General features: G+C 53.7%; 12 protein-coding genes across 12 annotated transcripts; 6 read left to right on the top strand and 6 right to left on the bottom strand.

The window, feature by feature from the left end:
* Nucleotides 1–96: 96 nt before the first annotated feature.
* Nucleotides 97–1,989, bottom strand: DL89DRAFT_264505 (WD40 repeat-like protein). Its single transcript, XM_040886277.1, has one exon. It carries the CDS (start codon nucleotides 1,797–1,799, stop codon nucleotides 132–134), a length of 1,668 nt encoding a protein of 555 aa, XP_040747904.1. The 5' UTR covers nucleotides 1,800–1,989; the 3' UTR covers nucleotides 97–131.
* A 1,196-nt stretch (nucleotides 1,990–3,185) lies between these two features.
* DL89DRAFT_208613 (uncharacterized protein) lies at nucleotides 3,186–3,488 on the top strand (the record flags this gene model as incomplete). Its single annotated transcript, XM_040884140.1, has 1 exon — nucleotides 3,186–3,488. A coding segment is annotated over one exon (303 nt), but the record flags the coding sequence as incomplete, so codon positions are not given.
* A 394-nt stretch (nucleotides 3,489–3,882) lies between these two features.
* DL89DRAFT_290188 (uncharacterized protein) lies at nucleotides 3,883–4,731 on the bottom strand (the record flags this gene model as incomplete). Its single annotated transcript, XM_040890056.1, has 1 exon — nucleotides 3,883–4,731. One exon carries the CDS (start codon nucleotides 4,729–4,731, stop codon nucleotides 3,883–3,885), a length of 849 nt encoding a protein of 282 aa, XP_040747902.1.
* Nucleotides 4,732–5,288: 557 nt separating this feature from the next.
* Nucleotides 5,289–6,200, top strand: DL89DRAFT_254483 (uncharacterized protein; the record flags this gene model as incomplete). Its single annotated transcript, XM_040885279.1, has 1 exon — nucleotides 5,289–6,200. One exon carries the CDS (start codon nucleotides 5,289–5,291, stop codon nucleotides 6,198–6,200), a length of 912 nt encoding a protein of 303 aa, XP_040747901.1.
* Nucleotides 6,201–6,261: 61 nt separating this feature from the next.
* On the top strand, nucleotides 6,262–6,598 carry DL89DRAFT_264501 (uncharacterized protein). Its single transcript, XM_040886276.1, has one exon. It carries the CDS (start codon nucleotides 6,308–6,310, stop codon nucleotides 6,563–6,565), a length of 258 nt encoding a protein of 85 aa, XP_040747900.1. The 5' UTR covers nucleotides 6,262–6,307; the 3' UTR covers nucleotides 6,566–6,598.
* Nucleotides 6,596–7,114, bottom strand: DL89DRAFT_320149 (uncharacterized protein; the record flags this gene model as incomplete). The annotated part of the gene is made up of 1 exon (XM_040891187.1): nucleotides 6,596–7,114. The coding sequence occupies one exon, from the start codon at nucleotides 7,112–7,114 to the stop codon at nucleotides 6,596–6,598; it is 519 nt and encodes a 172-aa protein (XP_040747899.1).
* A 184-nt stretch (nucleotides 7,115–7,298) lies between these two features.
* DL89DRAFT_281039 (mitochondrial fission 1 protein) lies at nucleotides 7,299–7,754 on the bottom strand (the record flags this gene model as incomplete). Its single annotated transcript, XM_040889620.1, has 1 exon — nucleotides 7,299–7,754. The coding sequence occupies one exon, from the start codon at nucleotides 7,752–7,754 to the stop codon at nucleotides 7,299–7,301; it is 456 nt and encodes a 151-aa protein (XP_040747898.1).
* A 1,708-nt stretch (nucleotides 7,755–9,462) lies between these two features.
* Nucleotides 9,463–10,226, top strand: DL89DRAFT_264500 (trimeric LpxA-like protein; the record flags this gene model as incomplete). Its single annotated transcript, XM_040886275.1, has 3 exons — nucleotides 9,463–9,959; nucleotides 10,045–10,089; nucleotides 10,188–10,226. Exons 1-3 carry the CDS (start codon nucleotides 9,537–9,539, stop codon nucleotides 10,224–10,226), a joined length of 507 nt encoding a protein of 168 aa, XP_040747897.1. The 5' UTR covers nucleotides 9,463–9,536.
* Nucleotides 10,227–10,444: 218 nt separating this feature from the next.
* On the bottom strand, nucleotides 10,445–11,925 carry DL89DRAFT_264496 (Sm-like ribonucleoprotein). The gene is made up of 7 exons (XM_040886274.1): nucleotides 11,765–11,925; nucleotides 11,606–11,647; nucleotides 11,417–11,515; nucleotides 11,222–11,299; nucleotides 10,714–11,100; nucleotides 10,571–10,621; nucleotides 10,445–10,480 (listed from the first exon to the last, which is right to left on the bottom strand). Exons 1-5 carry the CDS (start codon nucleotides 11,765–11,767, stop codon nucleotides 10,933–10,935), a joined length of 390 nt encoding a protein of 129 aa, XP_040747896.1. The 5' UTR covers nucleotides 11,768–11,925; the 3' UTR covers nucleotides 10,445–10,480; nucleotides 10,571–10,621; nucleotides 10,714–10,932.
* A 156-nt stretch (nucleotides 11,926–12,081) lies between these two features.
* On the top strand, nucleotides 12,082–13,243 carry DL89DRAFT_264495 (ribosomal protein L1; the record flags this gene model as incomplete). Its single annotated transcript, XM_040886273.1, has 1 exon — nucleotides 12,082–13,243. A coding segment is annotated over exon 1 (976 nt), but the record flags the coding sequence as incomplete, so codon positions are not given.
* DL89DRAFT_273822 (ALG6, ALG8 glycosyltransferase) lies at nucleotides 13,209–14,745 on the bottom strand (the record flags this gene model as incomplete). Its single annotated transcript, XM_040889109.1, has 5 exons — nucleotides 13,209–13,827; nucleotides 13,854–13,909; nucleotides 13,932–14,274; nucleotides 14,304–14,623; nucleotides 14,665–14,745. The coding sequence occupies 5 exons, from the start codon at nucleotides 14,743–14,745 to the stop codon at nucleotides 13,209–13,211; spliced, it is 1,419 nt and encodes a 472-aa protein (XP_040747894.1).
* A 1,499-nt stretch (nucleotides 14,746–16,244) lies between these two features.
* DL89DRAFT_21161 (uncharacterized protein) lies at nucleotides 16,245–16,845 on the top strand. The gene has a single exon (XM_040884206.1). The coding sequence runs from the start codon at nucleotides 16,334–16,336 to the stop codon at nucleotides 16,667–16,669; it is 336 nt and encodes a 111-aa protein (XP_040747893.1). The 5' UTR covers nucleotides 16,245–16,333; the 3' UTR covers nucleotides 16,670–16,845.
* The last annotated feature ends 616 nt before the right edge of the window (nucleotides 16,846–17,461 follow it).

Raw genomic sequence — 17,461 nt, 5'->3', positions numbered from 1 at the left:
CACCCAGTTGCAAACAGGAGGCTATAAAATTGGGGAGGACGGGTATTGATGCCGGCGTATTGAGTGTGCGGAGAGAGCCCGCCAATTCCTTCCCCGCTCCAAGAACATAGTAGCTTTATTCACAACAAAATTCAGCGCACAGGAGCTAGATCCAGCATCAGACCACTGGCACTGGCTCCCAGCAGCGCCAGGCCGGCATTCGGCAGCACAGGCTTCGGAAACACGTTCCAGAACCGCAGGGTCTCGTCGGGCGCCGCAGTCACCACAGTCTGGCCATCAGGGCTATGCGCCATATACAGTACACGGCCCGTATGGCCACGTAACACACCCACGGGCTTCATGGCCGGGTAATCCCACACGACAACGTGGTTCTGCGAGAACCCATGCGAGCTGACGAGCTCCGAGCCATCCCTGGCCCAGCTCAGATTGCAGACCTGCGACCCCGAGTCCGTGCACGAGACCTGACGGCCAGTGGTTGAATCCCAGAACCGGATGGTCTTGTCGCCGGAGCCGCCGCCGCTAGCCAATAGGCCGCGACGCGTCGGCGACCATGCCAGGGCCTTGACAGCGGCAGTATGGTGAGTGAGACGGAAGAGCGGGCGGCGGAACATACGGGCGCCGGGGGCGATTTCGGGCTCGTCGACGTGCATCAGCGCATTCAGCGGGGTGCTTCGGATATCCCAGATCAGCAGCTGGTTGTCGTTGCCGCCGCTGGCCAGCTGCGTCTTGTCGGGCGACCAGCGCAGACCGCAGACCTCCTGCATATGTCCATAGTACGTCGACACAACGGCGGCCTGGCGCATGCGCGTGTCGCGGTTTATAATGCGCTTGTCGCGGCTGCCGGAGCTGATGGTGGTGGAGTTCCAGTCGAGCGAGCCGACGCGACGCGTGTGTCCAGCAAAGTCTCGGATCTTCACGGATCTTTCTGTATCCCAGATTTGCACGGTTCCGGAATTTGTGCCGATGGCGAGGTGGCGCCCGCGCTCGGCCCATTTCACGGATGTTATCTGGTCATCCGAGTCGAACAGCTCACGGACATGGCTTGTCCTGGCGTCCCACAGGAATACAGCCGAGCCGAGCGCCACAGCAACCTTGTCCTTGATCGACCAGTCGAGCAGGTTCAGGTAGTAGTCGTCGCTGATGCCAGGCGCATCCAGGACCTTGATGGGGTCGCGCGGCAGCCGGCGGACCGCGGGTTGCGGCTTGAGCATGCGGCGGGTCTCGGGCTTGACTGGCGACATCTGGTACGCCTCGTGGACCGGTGAGGCGCGGTCTAGCATAGTGCGGCCGGACTTGGACAATGTGCGGCGTGGCGACTTGTACGCAAACACCGGCGAATGCCCGGGGCTGGCCGGCGGCGTATTGGGCCGGCTACTGCCCGCCTGGCTGCTCGACCAGGGCATGGCCAGGGAGGGCAACTGGGGAGAGGTCGGCGGCAGCTGGGCGCGCAACGCCCGCCGGGTGATCGGCGATTTTGGTTTGGGTGCATTGGCTATTGGCGTGTGGTCGTTGAGGAGCTCGGAGCGCAGCATCGCGTCGTAGGTGCGGTTTGCTGTGTCGGTTGCTATGCGCTGCTCTAAAAGCAGCCCGCTACCGGCAATTGTGGGCGAGCTAGCGCGCACAAGCCCAATGTAGTCGGCCGCTTCGTTGGCGCGTGTTGGGATGAACCGGTCGTAGTTGAACTGCGGCGACCGTCGCACGTACCGGCTGGTCGGGCTGCTGCTGTGGTTAGGCAGTAGTGGCGGGGTTGGCTCTTGGAGCTGCTGCTGCTGCTGCTCGGCTTCACGCCGCCGTGCCATTGATCGGGTTACGACGCCTACCGGGTCGCTGGCATCGGATGCGCTACTTCGGTGCCGAGCACGGGGCTCTGAGGGCTCGCTGCCGCTGTTTTCGTGGAACGAAGCGGCGCGCACTCGCCTGGTAAACTCTGCATCCCACATAGCTGAAAAAGTGAAAAACGACAGAGGATGGTAAAGAAAAGTCGGCGTGTGGGGCGGCTAGAGAATTTCCTTGTATATCGACTGATCGCAATAAATAATGTATGATATGTATCACTGTGGATGGAGAAAAAAAGAAGGTTGAATACACGCGAGTGATGACGAAAAAGAGATATAAAGGCGCCAGGCACAAAAATTATTGTAAATAAATAGAAGGGGACGAAAATCATTGAGGAACTGAAAAAGAATGGCAGTCCCCGACCAGACATGAGCCTGCATACATCGCCTTCACCCTCGGTCTCTGATTGTGTGCATCAACATTCGCAATGTTGTCCCGCTCGCATCCCCCCTTCCCCTCCCCCGCATAGGCGTTCACAATTCACCCACGGCCACACGTCCCCGTCACATGTGCGGAATCAGATCTGATCAGCAGGCGCGTTAGCTTGCGATCGCCACAAGCAACTGAGCGGACTCCAAGCAGACGCCCTTTTTACAGCTCAGCCATCGCTCTCCTAGCTCTTGTAATAGTACCGAGGCTTTCTTTTTCGTTCCATTTAAAAATGTCGAATCCGGAGCAGACACAACCGAGGCCCAGTCGGGCGCGCGAGTACTGGTGCCACCAATGCCAGCAGGAAATCGTGCCAATGATGGCGCCGCACCCGGTGTGCCCGCGGTGCCACGGCGACTTTGTCGAAGAAGTAAGGAAGCGGACTGAAATAAGAGTGACGTGGAACTTTTCAATGGTCAATTTCCTGATTGCTAAAAACCACGGTATGTGTGTGGGAGCCATAGATTGATACGTCGAACGACCCGCGAGAGTTTGCGGCAGACACGGGCGAGGACGACGAGATGGAGCGGGAGTTTGGCGGAGCGGGCAACTATAACCAGGAGCTGCAAGGCATGCTGCAGGAGATTCTTACGCACATCATGGGGCCGGCAGGCGCAGCTGGCACAGCCGACAGTCAGGAGGCGGAACCACCAACGGCAGAAACGCCCGGGGGCAATGCGCAGGGGTTTTCAGGGATGCGGACGTTCACGTCGAATCTCAACAACGGGGCGCAGGTGTCGGTGTCATTTGGGTCGCTGGGCGGTTCGCCGCGCGGCAGCACGGAATCTCAGGAGCGGCCAGCGCGGCCAATGTTTATTGACCCAGAGGAGAATGCGCCGCTGAGCCTGGGCAACCTGCTATCGTCGTTGATGGGGGCGCTGGGGGGTCCGCGTGGGCAGGCGTCGTTTGGGTTTCCCGTGGGCAATCTGGGTGACTATGTGTGGAACCAGCGGTCGCTGGATGATGTCATCACGCAGCTGATGGAGCAGAACCAGAGCGCCCATGCACCGCCGCCGGCTAGCGAGGACGCGATCAAGGAACTGAGGCTGCGGGCGGTGACGGGCGAGGAGGCTGGGCGCAAGGAGGACTGCAGTATCTGCCAGGACGAGTACAAGCAGGGAGAGGAGGTCGTTGAGTTGCCGTGCAAGCATCTGTTTCATGACGAATGCATTAAACACTGGCTGAATGTCAACGGGACCTGCCCCATTTGCCGTGCTGGGATTGAAGCCGGTGGGGTGCCTGAGGGAATGCCAGTGCCGCACTCGGACTTGCCAGGTGCGTTCCCTGGCAGTGGAGGCGGAAATAGCAGCACTACTGGTGGCCAGGCAGCACCTGTGGTAGAACCCATGGATTTAGGAGGACGAGAGGACCCAGCACTAATGCCTGTACCACCCTCGGGCAATCAAGGCGCGTTCCCTCGCAGTGCGGCCAGAAACAACAGCAGCAGCACGGCTGACGGCCAGGCAGCACCCGAGGCCGAGCCCATGGACTAGAGAGGACGAGAGGAGCCCTGGTTGCCGGGGGTCACATGCAAAGTGTAAAACGACATGGCATTTTTATATCCAAAACTCAATTTACTATCCTGTGCAACAGAAAGTCTAGAGGCCAACGAGCGAGCTAGTGCAAGTGCTTCTGTACCAGATCGTAGACAGAATCCCAGGTGTCGCCGATGCTGTGGATGGTGTTGTGCTTGCGGTGCGGCTGGCCAAACTTGATGCCCATGTTCTTGCACCAGCTGGTGACGGAGCTGCTGTTACCAACAAAGATGCCCAGATCGGCGTCCATCATTGCCGGCAGATCGGTGAGCGAATCACCCGCATAGGCAACCCGCACCTGGTCGTGGCGTGCACCAGCGAGATCGCGCTTGATCCTAGCCATCACATTGACCTTGTCGCCAGCCACGACCATCTCTGGCTTCAGCACACCGGTGGAGACGCCCTTTATGTCGAATTCGCTGTCGTTGCTATAGATAGTGATGTTCTCTGCCATGACACCATTCGCCTGCAATGCGCCATAAATGAAATCCTTGGACCAGTTCACCGAGACCACATAGACCGGCATTTCACCGACGGCCCGATTGAGCAGCGCCGCGGCGCCCTGGCGGAACTTTACCAATGCACCGCCGTTCCTGAGATCCTGGTGGGTGGCGCCTGATAGGATCTTGTGCTCGGTAATGCGCTGCAGCGAGGCTTCCTCTACTGGGCGCAGGCCCTCAGAGTAATCGTCCAGGAGCCGGCGGTCGTAGTGGCCCTGGCGGGAGGCCAGGATAGGAGACCAGTGGGCATCGAAGGACTCGTAGTCTTTCATGTACTCGTCGGTGAACCACTGGAAGGGGCGGTGCTCGGGGTGCAGCAGCTTGACGGTGTTGACGACATCGGCGGTGGTATCGGCGGTGGTCAGGGTCTTGTCGAAGTCGACAGCGAGGATGCGCAGAGGCGGGGCGGGGCAGCGGTGGAGAAGCGACATGAGTGGAGTGCGCATAAGATTGTGGAGATAAGCAGAGAAAAAGGCTTGCCGTGGGGGAGCTTCCTTTCAAAAATGAAGTGGTTGAAGGGTAATACAGCGGGTGCGGATAATTGCTGGGATAAATTCCACAGATCGGTTTTCGTGCGGAGCGATTTATCCTTTGAACCGGTGTTTTTTCGAGGAGTCTACCGTCGGGAAGGGGGAATTTAAGCACGGCAGGCAATGCGGATCAGCAGCGGGGGCGGTCCAGAAGTGGAAAGTAGCCGGATTCCTAGAATCCCTGTTTCTGCGCTGATAGTCCAGCACGTGTGCGGCTCTTCTCTTCTTTGTTTCCCCCAAGCTCTCAATATTTTACACTCTTAGCGATGATAGCCGTAGAAACGCAGGCGAGTGGCGACCACAGCACGGCCCGTAAACGCAGTCCCTCGCACGCACACCACGACGTGTTCTCGCACACCCACCGTGTAGGCGGTGAGCAGCGGCAGGTGAGCTTCCGGCGGCTGCTGCAAGTGCTGGTGCGCGAGCACCGGTTCCTGGGGCCAAAACTATACGTGGCCATGGCTCATCTGGGCACAGGTGCACTGGTGTGGGTCGTGGGTGTATGGACAGGCAGCCTCGCACAGATGACGTATGCATCGCTGGTTCTCTACGATGCGTGGGCGTTGCTGCTGGACAATATGCCGGCGCTGCTCGAGTTCTCCGACAACCAGCACGGCTCCAGTGAGTATGCGTTTGGACTGGCCGAGCTGCCGACGGTTCTGCGGTTTGGTAACAGCCTAGTGCTGCTGTACCGCGCACTGCAGGCGGTCAAGGAGGGCATTGAGCACATAGCCGTGCGCGGCCATGGCCATGGTCTGGGTGCCGGTGAGTTTGAGACATACGCCCACACATCTACCGGCCACAACGCACACGCATTTGTGAGTGTGCTAGCAGTGTGCGCGGCTCTTGCGGCCACAGTTTGTGCAGCACGGCTTGGCAACCACCACGCAGCGTGGGAGATGCGCTCGCATCGGCAGCAGCCGGCGACCCATCCCATGCAGCATGTGGTTCTGAACCCCTGCAATGCAGCGTCGCTGGGCGCAGGCGTATGGGTGTTGCTGTTGGCACTGCTGGCGCCGGCGCACGAGGACTCGCTGATGGAGCCCATTGCGTGTCTGGTGGTGGCGGCTGCAATGGCGTATGCTGCGCTGCCAACGTGCATAGGTCTGGCGCGGCAGCTGCTGCTGGCCACGAAGCCGGAGCCGGCGGCGGCAGCACGGCAGGCGGCATGGCAGGTGGCTCGGCTGCCGGGCGTGAGCGCGTGCGAGCGCTGCCTTGTGTGGAGCGCTGCGGGCGAGCGCTTCGTGGGTGTGCTGCGGGTTGTGCTGCTGCCGGCCTGCGATTCCGCGGCCGTGAAGCGCCAGGTCGATGTGATTTTGTCGGCCAGCCGGCTCGGCGACTGGACGGTGGAGATGCGGAGAGCGCTCTGATTACGATCATAATATGAAAAAATCGCACTGGCCGGCAATTGTTTTTCATCTTCTTTTTGTACTCTCCCTGAAAATACAACTACTATCTATATTTTTGACATTTGACAATGGGCGGACCAGGTCTCGAGGTTGCGAAATTCACCTTCTACGTGTTCATGCCCATGGCCTTCATGGTGTACTTTGGCGGGCCGGGCTTCTACGAGCGCTACGTGGCCGACGAAGCCTTCAAGTTCAACCCGCCGCCCAAGATGAAGATGCCCACGGAGCCCGGCGATGTACAGCGTGCGCTCGACCAGCTGCGCGCCGACCGCGAGGCTCGCCGGCTCGCGCGCGAACAGGTCATCTCCCAGATGTCCAAAGAATAGACCACTTTATTAAATAAAACAACATCAACCTTACTCCCTCGCCGGTGCATAGCCGGGCGGTGCATCGTATGCCGGCGGGTGGTCGTACGCCGGCAGCTCCTCCTCGTACGCCGGCACCTCGCCGATCTGCCGGATCCGCTCGCCCATCTCGCGCACCTTGTTGGCAAAGTCATACCCGCCCCCCTCGGCAAACCCCAGTGACAGGAGCCCGCGCTGCGCCAGCCCGCCGCCCGCTACCGGCTCCACCTCGGCCTCGAACCGGTTCGCCCCGAATAGCGGCTGCGTGAACTTGGGCGACTGCAGGTGTGTGTGCGGCGCCGTGAACGACTCCACCTCGCCGGCTCGCGTGCGCTGTGAGAGAAACACGATGCGCTGGTTCGACACGAACGCTGTGCCCGCTGCCGACTTGTACGCGACGGAGTTCCCTGGGTACCCATTGCCTGTCTTTAGGCTGAACGACACGCCGTTGCAGTGGTACAGGAAGTTTTCGTTTGGCAGGGGCACCGGGTTGCGCATGTGCGCTTCAATCATTACCGCATTCAACGCCATAGCTTTATGCAACACTTTGTATAAAATAAATCACAAGAAACGTAAGCCTGTCGGACACGCAGTCCATGCATGGTTGCGCTCAAATCCCACATACTGCAGCCCGCTGCTTTTTCCCACCTCTTGGCACACGCTTAAAAAGTTTTACAAAACACTCTGCATTAACCAAAAAATAATTCCACCTAAGCTACTTTGCCCGCTTGAACAGCACCGCCGCAACCACCCCTGCCAGTGCAACCACTCCGCCCGTCATTGCCATGCCCAGCAGCCCCTCCTGGCTGACCTTGTGATCAATCACCGAGCGCAGCGACATTGCCTGCTTGTTCTGTGGCTCCAACGCCAGCAGCTGCTCATTGAATGCCCGTGCGCTCCCGTACTCTCCCATCTTGTAGTACCCGAGCGCCAGATAGTACATGCACTCGCGCTTGCGCTCCGGGAACTCCTTGTGGATCTCGTGCAGCAGCTGCACCCCAAGTTCCTGCTCGTGTCGTGCAGACGACTTCACCAGCCCCCATGCATAGTTGAACTTTGTCTGTACCCGCACCTTGCTGCCCTCGCGCTCGTACTGCCGCCGCAGCACCTGCAGCTCCCCGGCTGTAATTGGCACCTCTACGTCAATTGCATATGGTAGGTCCTTGCCCATTGTCGAAAAATACTTTAATTAGTCTGCAAGAACTGCTGAATTTGAAGGATAAGAGCAAACAATGGCCTAGTGGGATGCTCAAGCATGTGGGTTGCTGCTTTTTTAAATCGCTCATTCAAGGCATGACGTTGCCTACCACAAATCAATTATCCGAATTTGCTCCTTGTGATCAGCGCTGGTGGAAACAAGCGATGTACTTGAAACCCTTTGGTACTGTGCCATTACTCTAAACTGCATGATGTGTGAGTGTTACCTAACAAGCCAAGCAACCTGCCACATTATATGACTAAGGGGTATTTAGGTTTGTTTGATAACAACTGGCAGTGTACTCTTTATATCAATCTCATCAATCTTACATCATAGTTGTATTATTGAAATATGCTTAATATGAATCTTAGTTGCATACAACATATGTTAATATTTAATAGAAATATTCTACACAGATAGTGTTGTTCATTAATCCCTCTATATTATGCAATAATAATTAAACCTCAAACTATATTCTTTAATAACCAGATTTTTATATAACTATAGATATTCCTACTATTCCTACCTATTAAGACCCTATACTGCTAGCATCTATTAATGCCCTAGATCCTTAGCCTATAAAATACATATTAATATCATATAACTACAAAGAGCTTATAGTATATTCTTATACTAATTTATATTACTTTTTCTTCTTACTTTAGATATTTAGTAATATTTTCATTCAATACTAATTAGAGTATATAGAAAGTAATTACTTAAATGCATCTATACTATAGAGGTTATTTAGAGATTTTAAATTTCTTATTCCTAGAGTTAAATACTATTCCTATATCTAGCTAAATACTTCTCTTATAGATATAGCCCTTAGCAATTATTATATTAGTAAATGTATCTAACTATAGATACAAATACAGAACATATTATATTAGTGAAAATTATCAACAATACTACATAGTTAAGTTCTGGTGGTTATTTATAGTAGCTGATATATTTGTATTTTGAGTAAAAGAAAAACCTATAGAAACAATCTATATATCTATTATATATGGCCTTTTATCTATGCATTCTGAGGGTGGGCCTTATTCCCTTATGGCTAGTCTCATATACATATACACTACACTGCCAATTTGCTTAAGATAAAACTTATGATTTCTAAAAGTTAATCCTTTTACTACCATTTATATACAGTATACCTATTACTAAACAGTACATATAAAAGTTTAATGTCTGTATCAAAGCATAGTCTATAAATGTAGATTATGAGTGCCTATAACTCATACTTACATATATTATTACCAAAATAGCAAAAATAAAATCTGAAGATAATATTTTAGACATTAAAGTTTTTGATATTTATCAAAGTTGTTATTAGATACTTCTGTTTCAGCCCAATGAAGAGAAAATGTGGATGGTTTGATTTATAGCAATAATAGTGTCCTGACCAAGTTGCTAACATAGAGGGCAGGTTGTATGGCGGCTGCCTAGCGATGTCCAGGATACTGGGCATCTGATTAGTGCACCAGAACGCAACATGCTGCATGGGCTGGAATGTAGTGGTGAAGCAATCAATTGAAGCATTCATAAACTGTTTTTAAGCAGGAGCCAATTGCTGGGGCGCCGAGCCGATTTACCAGGACTGATCGAGCCGTTGCTGTGTTTGTTGACAGGTAAAATGGCTGACAGAACTGCCAAAAGCTGTTTCTCCTCTTCAGAGTCCTTTTGTAAACTATTCTTTCATTTCGCTAATTCTTTACTCGCATTCAACTGCACCTTCGTTTCTTTTTCCACAGGATGGGCAAACTGCAGATATCACCACGCGCACTGGTGTGCCAAAACTCAACGATCGAGGGCGACGTGCGCATCGGCAACGGCACTGTGGTGCACGTCGGGGCGTCCATTATCGCCAAGAACGGGCCTATCATTATCGGCGCCAGCAACATCATCAGCGAGCGCGTCGTCATCATCAACCTGCACCCAACGCCGCTGGTCATCGGTGACGAGAACCTGTTCGAGACTGAGGCTCGCATTGAGGGCTGCGGCATGGGCCATCGCAATGTTGTGCAGGTGCGTGGCAAAGTTCTAGGCAGTAGCACGTTGGGAAACAACTGTGTCGTTGGCACAATGTGCGAGACGGCGCCTGAGGAGATGATCTCTGACGGTACTGTGCTGTTTGGTAACCCGCAGGCACGGCGCATTCGGACAGACAACAATGCAGTAAGTTCAAGGACTCGTCTGAGGCAGGACCGGTGTATGCGCTGCTGTTTCGTGCCGCTGATCCGGGACACTGGGCACCTTGTAGGAGCATATGGCGGTTCACAAGAAGCACTTGGAGTATATTCACGAGGTAAGACATGTTCAGAGGTACACCAGTTCAGAATGCCAGGGAAGGAAAGTATCTGCTGAGCTACACTCTCTGCCCGTTTTCGCGTTTGTTATCTGTAGATGCTGCCGCGGTACAACCACATCATCGAAACCGAGTGACGGACCCAGAATGTGCTCGCCGGCTAGTTCTTGAGCTGGCGCCGCAGCTCCTCAAGCAGGTCCTTTTGGTTCGCCATGGTCGACGCTACACATTAAAAGTTGCAAATGGTACACTGAATATAACATGGTGCTGCTCGCTACACTGCCTCCTGCGGCGGATATGTCGCTGAACAACTTACATTTCTTGACACCCCACTTGCTTGCAGCCTTTGGGCCAGCAGCAGCAGCAGTGCCCTTGTGCACCGTGGGCTTCTCTACAGAGGCATATGAAGCAGAGTGCCTGATTGAGCTCGCAGCGTCCTTGGGTATACTGTGGTTGTGCTGTGCGACCTTCCCATGCTTACCTGCACTGCTGGACTTGGAATTGCTCAGAGAGTCCTGCGCATCGAGCCATCCTACAGAACGAAATTCACAGTGCGCCTCAGTGACTAGCCTCCTCCTAGCGCGCACAACTCCAAATGCTTGGTCACAACCTAGTTCTGCCTACCTCGCGCAATGTATCCCTCAACCTCGCTTGCCTTGAAGCTGGTTATTTTGCTCATTGTCGTCATAGAGTACAGAAATGCAGAGTGCGAAAAGAAGAGGAAAAGAGAAATTCTATTCAAAAAGGGTTTTTACAGAGTGAAACGGTGAACAAAAATGAACATTTTTATTGGGTATCGTCAAAAAAGAAGTCGCACTTGTCCAAGGAAGCACGCCCACTGATCTAGTCGTGCTGTTGCTGGTAGTGGCCCTGATGCTGGCTGCGGTACATGCCGCCGCGTCCACCACGGTTTCCGCCGCGCCCGCCCTGACCGCGTCCCCGACCGCCACGGCCACCGCGGCTACCCATGTTCCGCTTCTTGTTCATGTCCTCCTTCACCTTATCGAGAACCTACACCGAGCAAGTGTAAACCACGCGCGGTAATGCCATTAGTAGGCTGTACATATCACATGTGTACTCGTGTATCAGGACAGGGCAGCTGCATAGGTATGCAAACAGTTTGAGTACTTACCGCATCGGGAATCCGCAGGTACTTGATCGTGTTTCCGCGCACATAGGCTTCAGGCAAACGCCAAAACCGGTCCCCGTCCTACAAATAGCTTCGACAGTCAGTGCATTGTCTAGCAGCGGTTTCTCATCGATGGTCTCTAGTTCTCTGGGAGGTTCCCCCTTATCGATTCGGTTATCCACACGGGCATATACGTACGCTGGCGGTCTGGATGACCTCTCTTAATGTGATGTTCATAAAGTTGTCGCACTTTTCCAAGTGTCCGTTATATGTCTCGCCGTTTTTCAGCTCCACCAACTACAGTAGTATCGGGGTTTAGCGCAAAATGCAGCGTTGTGTGGAAGGTTCTCAGGATATCCCTGTGGCTCTTCACGGGACTGCACTTACAATTGGGTGGCCGACTGCGGCATTTAGTAGCGAAAGCGGCAACTACATAGTCAGTAAGCAGCATTATATCTGTTTAGTACAATGCCATGGCATTCTGCCACTGGAGGGGACTGTTGGTTCGACATCAGCTAGTACAGCCATTTCAGAATGAATGCATACCATTCCTAATAGCGTTTTGTTCCCTCTCCTGTCGTGCAGTCTGGCGCGTTTCTGTATTCCTTGGGTCCTATTATTAGCGAAAGTGCAAGGCGATGCCGAAATGAGGAAGGTGAAGTACTGGCAATTGCGAGGAAGGAAAGGGGCATTTTGCTTTCGCAGACGGCGACTGGGCGTCAGGCGGTACACGCTGGCACCACACTCGCCAAAAAATGCCCTATGCTGCCCAGCCAGGCAGGCTAGCAGATCATGCTGATTTTTGCTCGATCGATCACAGCAATTGTTTGATTAGCTCAGCCCATGGGCACAACTTTTTTTTTTTTTTTCTGAAACTAGCACTGCAGTACAACGATTTTTTCTTTCCTTGGTTCTAGCAATTCACGCTGTCTTCTGCACGCACTCTTCCCCTTCTGCACCACTACTTTTTGCAAATACCCCCAGTATACAGTCATGTCGCTGAACCACGAACTTGTGCTCAAGGCCTCCAAGGCCCTGCTGACGCACGCCAAGCAGCGCAGCGAGAAGGAGGACTCGTCGAACCTGCTGGCAGGACGAGAAGGAGACAGTGATCCTGCAGCTCGGACTGAAGCGGTTCAACAACAGGTCGCGGCACAAGCCGTACCGGATCCCGCTGCGGACAGCGATCTACGATTCGGACAGCCAGGTGTGCCTTGTTCACAAAGGACGACAGCAAGGAGTATGCGGCGAAAGATCATGGCGCTGGGCGTGCCTCAGATCAAGGAGGTGATCAGCATCAAGAAGCTGAAGCACGACCACAAGGCGTACGAGGCGAAGCGGCGTGTGCTGACATCGTACGATCTGTTTCTGACGGACGACCGGATCCTGAACAGCTTGCCGAAGGCCCTGGGCACCAAGTTCTTCCAGCGCAAGAAGCTGCCGTTCCCGGTCAACCTGGATGCCAGTGACTTGAAGAAGGAGCTCAGCAAGGCCATTGGGTCGACGTTCTACTCTCCTACCACGGGCACGACGTCGGTGGTCCGTGTGGGATCGACTGAGATGACGGCTGACCAGCTGGCTGAGAACATCGAGTGCGCGGTGGAGGCCATTGCGGCGCGTGTGCCTAAGGGATGGAAGAACGTCCAGTCGCTGCACATCAAGACCGGCAAGTCGCTGGCTCTGCCCATTTACAACTCGCTGCCTGAGGAGGCTGAGGCGATTGCGCGCATTGCTGGCGCCTCTGCTGCCAAGAAGGCTGAGGCTGAGGCTGAGGACGAGGACGAGGAGAGCGATGAGGAGGTAGATGCCAGCGAGGAAAACGAAGAGGAGGAAGAGGAAGAGGAGCAGATGCCGGCTAAGAAGCTCCGGAAGAGCCCGCTGTCGCGCGAGTCCAAGAAGCCCGCTGCTGCTACCAAGAAGTCGCCGGCCAAGAAGGGTCCGGCCAAGAAGCGGGGCTGTCAAGGCTTGAGCAATCCTAAAACTTTAGTATCTATTCCAACTCTCGAAAAGTAACCTTTACTCTGTCTTTTGCTTCTGTTGCGGCGACAAGCGCAGTGAACTGGCGATAGTTGAAGTACACGAGGAACAGCACAAACATGGCGCAGCTGAACAGCACATTCAGTACCGCATAGAGGTCGGGCAGCGCGCTAGGCGGAGGCACATATGCATTGGCAATGTGCAGACCAGCCATGACGGCCCACGAGATCCACTGCAGGGCCATCACCAGCAACGGGACACGCGCCTTGTCGGACGGGCACGCTGGACAGCTGCGCAGGAATGCCCAGCCAACAGCCATGACCCAGTAGGGGATTTGCAAACCGTCCTTGAACAGTAGCGGATACATGCTGAACAGCGCGATCTGCACAAACCAGTCGACAGCCCAAGGCTCGTCGTTGATCAGAAGCAGCGCTGGCGCCAATGGCAGCAGAATGCTCTTCTCATGCACCTGGAACGAGAGCAGGAAGAACGCCAGCGACGAGTTGACCAGCGCGTACGACAGCAGCCGTCGTTGTGTCGGCAGCCGAGCTGTTAGATTGCAGCCGTCTGACGCTGACAAACAAATGCAGACATGATGGCAGGAAAGCCGGTAGCCGTAGCCAGCGTTGCAGCTCGAAGCAGCGTCTGCGTGTCGTACTTGGCACGGAGCTTCACCGCGACATTCACAGCGCACCAGATGTTGGCCACCTTGTCCTCGATAGAGTCCGCGGGCCACAGGGAACACGCGCACCAGAATCTGCATAAGCTGGTCCGGCGACGTAATCCATGGGCTGAGCACTACCGCAAATGTCGCCACCACTGCTACGCCGAGCTTAATAAACAGGGCCAGCCCGTGCCTGCGCTGGAAGCACTTTGCTAGCAGATAGAAAAAGACCGCTGGCGCATAGTAGAGAGCCATCTGCTTGAACAGCAGCGAGCACGAGAACGCAATTGCCATGGCCACGTAGCGGCCTTGCATGGCAAAGCACACGCTCCACACCAGGAGCCCGAGCATCACCGAGTTGTACTGAAAGTGCCCGTTGTCAATCAGCGTCAGACACGGCTTGGATAAGCACCGACTAGAATCGCTGTCTGCCGCGCTGCCCACGACACCTTCTGATGCCTTGACATGAACAGCACCACCACTGCCGGCACGTATATGGCAAACTCAAACGCAATCACAGAGGCCCGCATAAACATCTTGCTCTCTGCTGTCTCAATTCCGCGGGACTGGAGCAGCGCTACCCATGACGGATCGATAAGGTTGGCCACTGCCCCGCAGAGCCAGCTCTGGAACGCTGTCAGCGGCGGGTAGTCCAGCCCCCAGTACTGTAGGTCGTAGAAGTACCACTCTGATGGCGCCAGGTGCGTTGTGATCTCCATCCAGTGCCGCTGTGCTTCGTAGTCAGCCGAACATGGGTGGCATGCCTGAGCCCAGAGTACCCGAATAGCCCAATGCACCAGCGCACTAGCAAGGAAAATAGCAGTGTTGTTGGGAGAGCAATGCCCTGTGCGTCCTGCTCCTCCAAAAACTGGAACCACTGCTTCATAGGCACAAGTCCGCCCTTGGGTCTCTTCACTGCCCGCCGTGTATCCTTCCTTAGTCTTCATTAAAATGCGCTGAATTGGAATTATGCTGTAAGGCGAGGGTTAAAAGGAGCTGCAAGCCTGTTTCTGCAAGAGCGGCCAGCCTTAATGGAGCTGCCTTTTGTCTCCTCCTAATCCTTTGATAAGAGCCACGTAGTAATTAAACCTTGTCGTAGATGACGACCAGATCCGTCCTGGGCCAGCTGCGGGGCGCGAGAACCCGTCTTGTACTGGCGAACCGGACGAGGGAGCGAGTGAATGCGTTGGCAGCTGTGCATCCTGAAAGTAAGCTAACCCAGATAGCGAGTCGTTGTGGTTATGAGGACCTGGGCATCCTGTGAACCGGAACTGGGACTCTGCTGCAACAGCCCGCTGCAGTAGCGCTATCCAGTCATCCATCTATGGCCAAGCACAGGTGGCGAGGAGTCTCGAGTTGCTGGCAAAGTGAGCCTGTGGCCGATAGATCAGGCTAGAGAGTTGGTACTGGTCCCCTCTGCTTCGCAGTACCAGGGGCACCTGATCGTATCCTCAAGGTCCAGGTACACTTGAAAGCATCAGGCCATGTTGTGCTGGCTTGTTGGAAGTAAGCCATGGATGATTGCCTATACCAAATTCAGCGTTCTTTCGCATTATGAGCACAAGCGGTATACAGTGCACGTTTAGTGTTATATCGACTATCCACTTGTACAGGTCCAGATTGAGTGCCGAAACCATCGCCACCGCGGGACTAGGTGAAATACGGACGTTAAGTGTCTTAGGCAATGGAACAACTTGGGTTAATAGTATGTGAATGCTGCATTAGCCTGCAAGCTGCTGTGTTTCTGGTTGACAAACATTTATCTGACAAGGGGGCGTGTGTACCTCGGCATGAAAAACAACTCCCATATAGACAAATGGCTGAAGGTATAGTGGCCATGTTAAATAATGCACTATTTCATCGTATGATAAAATAGCCAATTGTCTTGAATGCCATTATATTGCATGGGTGGTTCTCATCCAGCAGACTCGCTTACACACAATCCTTTAATGTTTCCAGTATAAGTGCTGAAGGTACGACTCTAGCAACAGCCTTCTCATCTCATCGGAAATTTATATTTCTTGCTCCTTTTTACTATGGACAACTTTGTAAACAGCATTGAATCGAAGAAGTATATCTGCAGACGGTTCGATATGCTAGCCTCGCATATAACCATACGAATGCTATTCTTTTATGCTAATTCCGCTGGTGCTGAAAACTTCATGCCAGGAGACAAGCTCCAGGAAGGATTCTATCGGACTCTTGCCCTCTGTCCCTGGTTCGCTGGTGAGCTTAAACAGACTCGGGGCGGCGGAATGGAGGTCATCGTCGACCAGGCCAATGTGAATATGCCCTGATTACTGTGAGTCACAGTCTTTAATACATTTCAGCAAGATCCAGTCTTCTGGGTTCAACCGCGCGATATGGCCCGATAACCTTGTTCCTGTTGGGCCGGTTCCCTGCCCTGACAAGGCTACTGGGAATGATCAAACTATCTGCATATTCACGTCGTGCGACTGAAGGACAACAGCGGAATGGCTATTTCAGTCAATTTCAACCATGGCGTCGCAGATGGCACCACCGTTATGACATTCCTCAACCGCTGGGCGGATGAGACACGTGCGCTAGTAACTGGTATACCCGTGGCGGAAACAACATTCTGCTTTGGTGCCGATATACTCAGGAGGCACCTGCCGAGTGAGCGTGCACCCCTCAGTGAAGTGTCCAGCAAAGTTCATTCAGCAAAATCCCGCGTGGCAGATTTCATAATGTGGCTCTCGATTAGCAAGCGCGCAAGGCTGATGAACTATTTGATAAACTCTGCTTCACCGCGCGGACATCTATTTCGGATTTCGCGTATCCAAGATTGATGGGCTCCGCAGCCAAGTACTCGAGCATCTGCCACATGGGACACGCCTGTCAACTAACGATATCATTTCGGCAGTTGCACATAAGGGTCCACGAACAGGCTGTGATAAGGAAGAGTCAGTGGATGGCTGACAAAAGCTAACTAATCGGAAGGAATGGAGCTGCAGGTGAACACTGTACTTTAGTCGTCGCTGACTGTCGCCGTCACCTTGGAATGTCAGAGCTGAACTACATGGGCAACCCAGGTATTTGGCGAATTTGTTCTCACCCCGATGCACCAGGCACATCAGCCAATTACTCCCAAGACTATTTCTGTGGTTGCTGGTCAGATCCGGTCGTTAATATCAGCGATTACTATCCCACGCATCGGGACAAAATGTTGATGCTTTTGATTCCGGTGAGAAACATGCCGCTAATTTCCTTGCCGTTGCCATGAACTACAAGCTTATAACACTTACAAGCAATACAGGTTTCTCCCAAGATGTACGCTGCGGACTTTGGCAATGGCGTCCAGGCATTTTCGACAGTGCATCCCGAATTCAACATGGGGCTATTTTCGATTATCCCATCACCACCCCCAAGCAAAGATATTCTTGTGAGTTTCAGTGACGCGTCTTCAGTAATGGACAGTTTCATGAAGAACGAGTTCTGGAGCGACTTTGCCGAGCTGGTTTACTAATATATATATGTACTTGCACTGTTTTCTAATAGTTCGTGATATGAAGAGAGCGGCTCTTTGATCATCTCAGTGGATTTTAGATCAATGACCAACGGACCCACAAAAACCAACAAAA

Source organism: Linderina pennispora (assembly GCF_002104995.1).
Source record: "Linderina pennispora strain ATCC 12442 chromosome Unknown DL89scaffold_1, whole genome shotgun sequence".
Classification (NCBI taxonomy): domain Eukaryota; kingdom Fungi; phylum Kickxellomycota; class Kickxellomycetes; order Kickxellales; family Kickxellaceae; genus Linderina; species Linderina pennispora.
The sequence above is the reverse complement of the archived record's forward strand: the minus strand, read 5'-3'. Positions and strand labels throughout refer to the sequence as shown.

Excerpts from the sequence above, each read along its gene's own strand:
- DL89DRAFT_264505 (XM_040886277.1), bottom strand. The coding sequence starts at position 1,799 with ATGGCACGGCGGCGTGAAGCCGAGCAGCAGCAGCAGCAGCTCCAAGAG.
- DL89DRAFT_264501 (XM_040886276.1), top strand. The coding sequence starts at position 6,308 with ATGGGCGGACCAGGTCTCGAGGTTGCGAAATTCACCTTCTACGTGTTC.
- DL89DRAFT_264496 (XM_040886274.1), bottom strand. Across the intron at positions 11,516-11,605 it reads CCGCAGTCGGCCACCCAATT|TTGGTGGAGCTGAAAAACGG; the intron begins GTAAGTGCAGTC and ends ATACTACTGTAG. Across the intron at positions 11,101-11,221 it reads ACCTGCGGATTCCCGATGCG|GTTCTCGATAAGGTGAAGGA; the intron begins GTAAGTACTCAA and ends TGCTCGGTGTAG.
- DL89DRAFT_21161 (XM_040884206.1), top strand. The coding sequence starts at position 16,334 with ATGGCTATTTCAGTCAATTTCAACCATGGCGTCGCAGATGGCACCACC.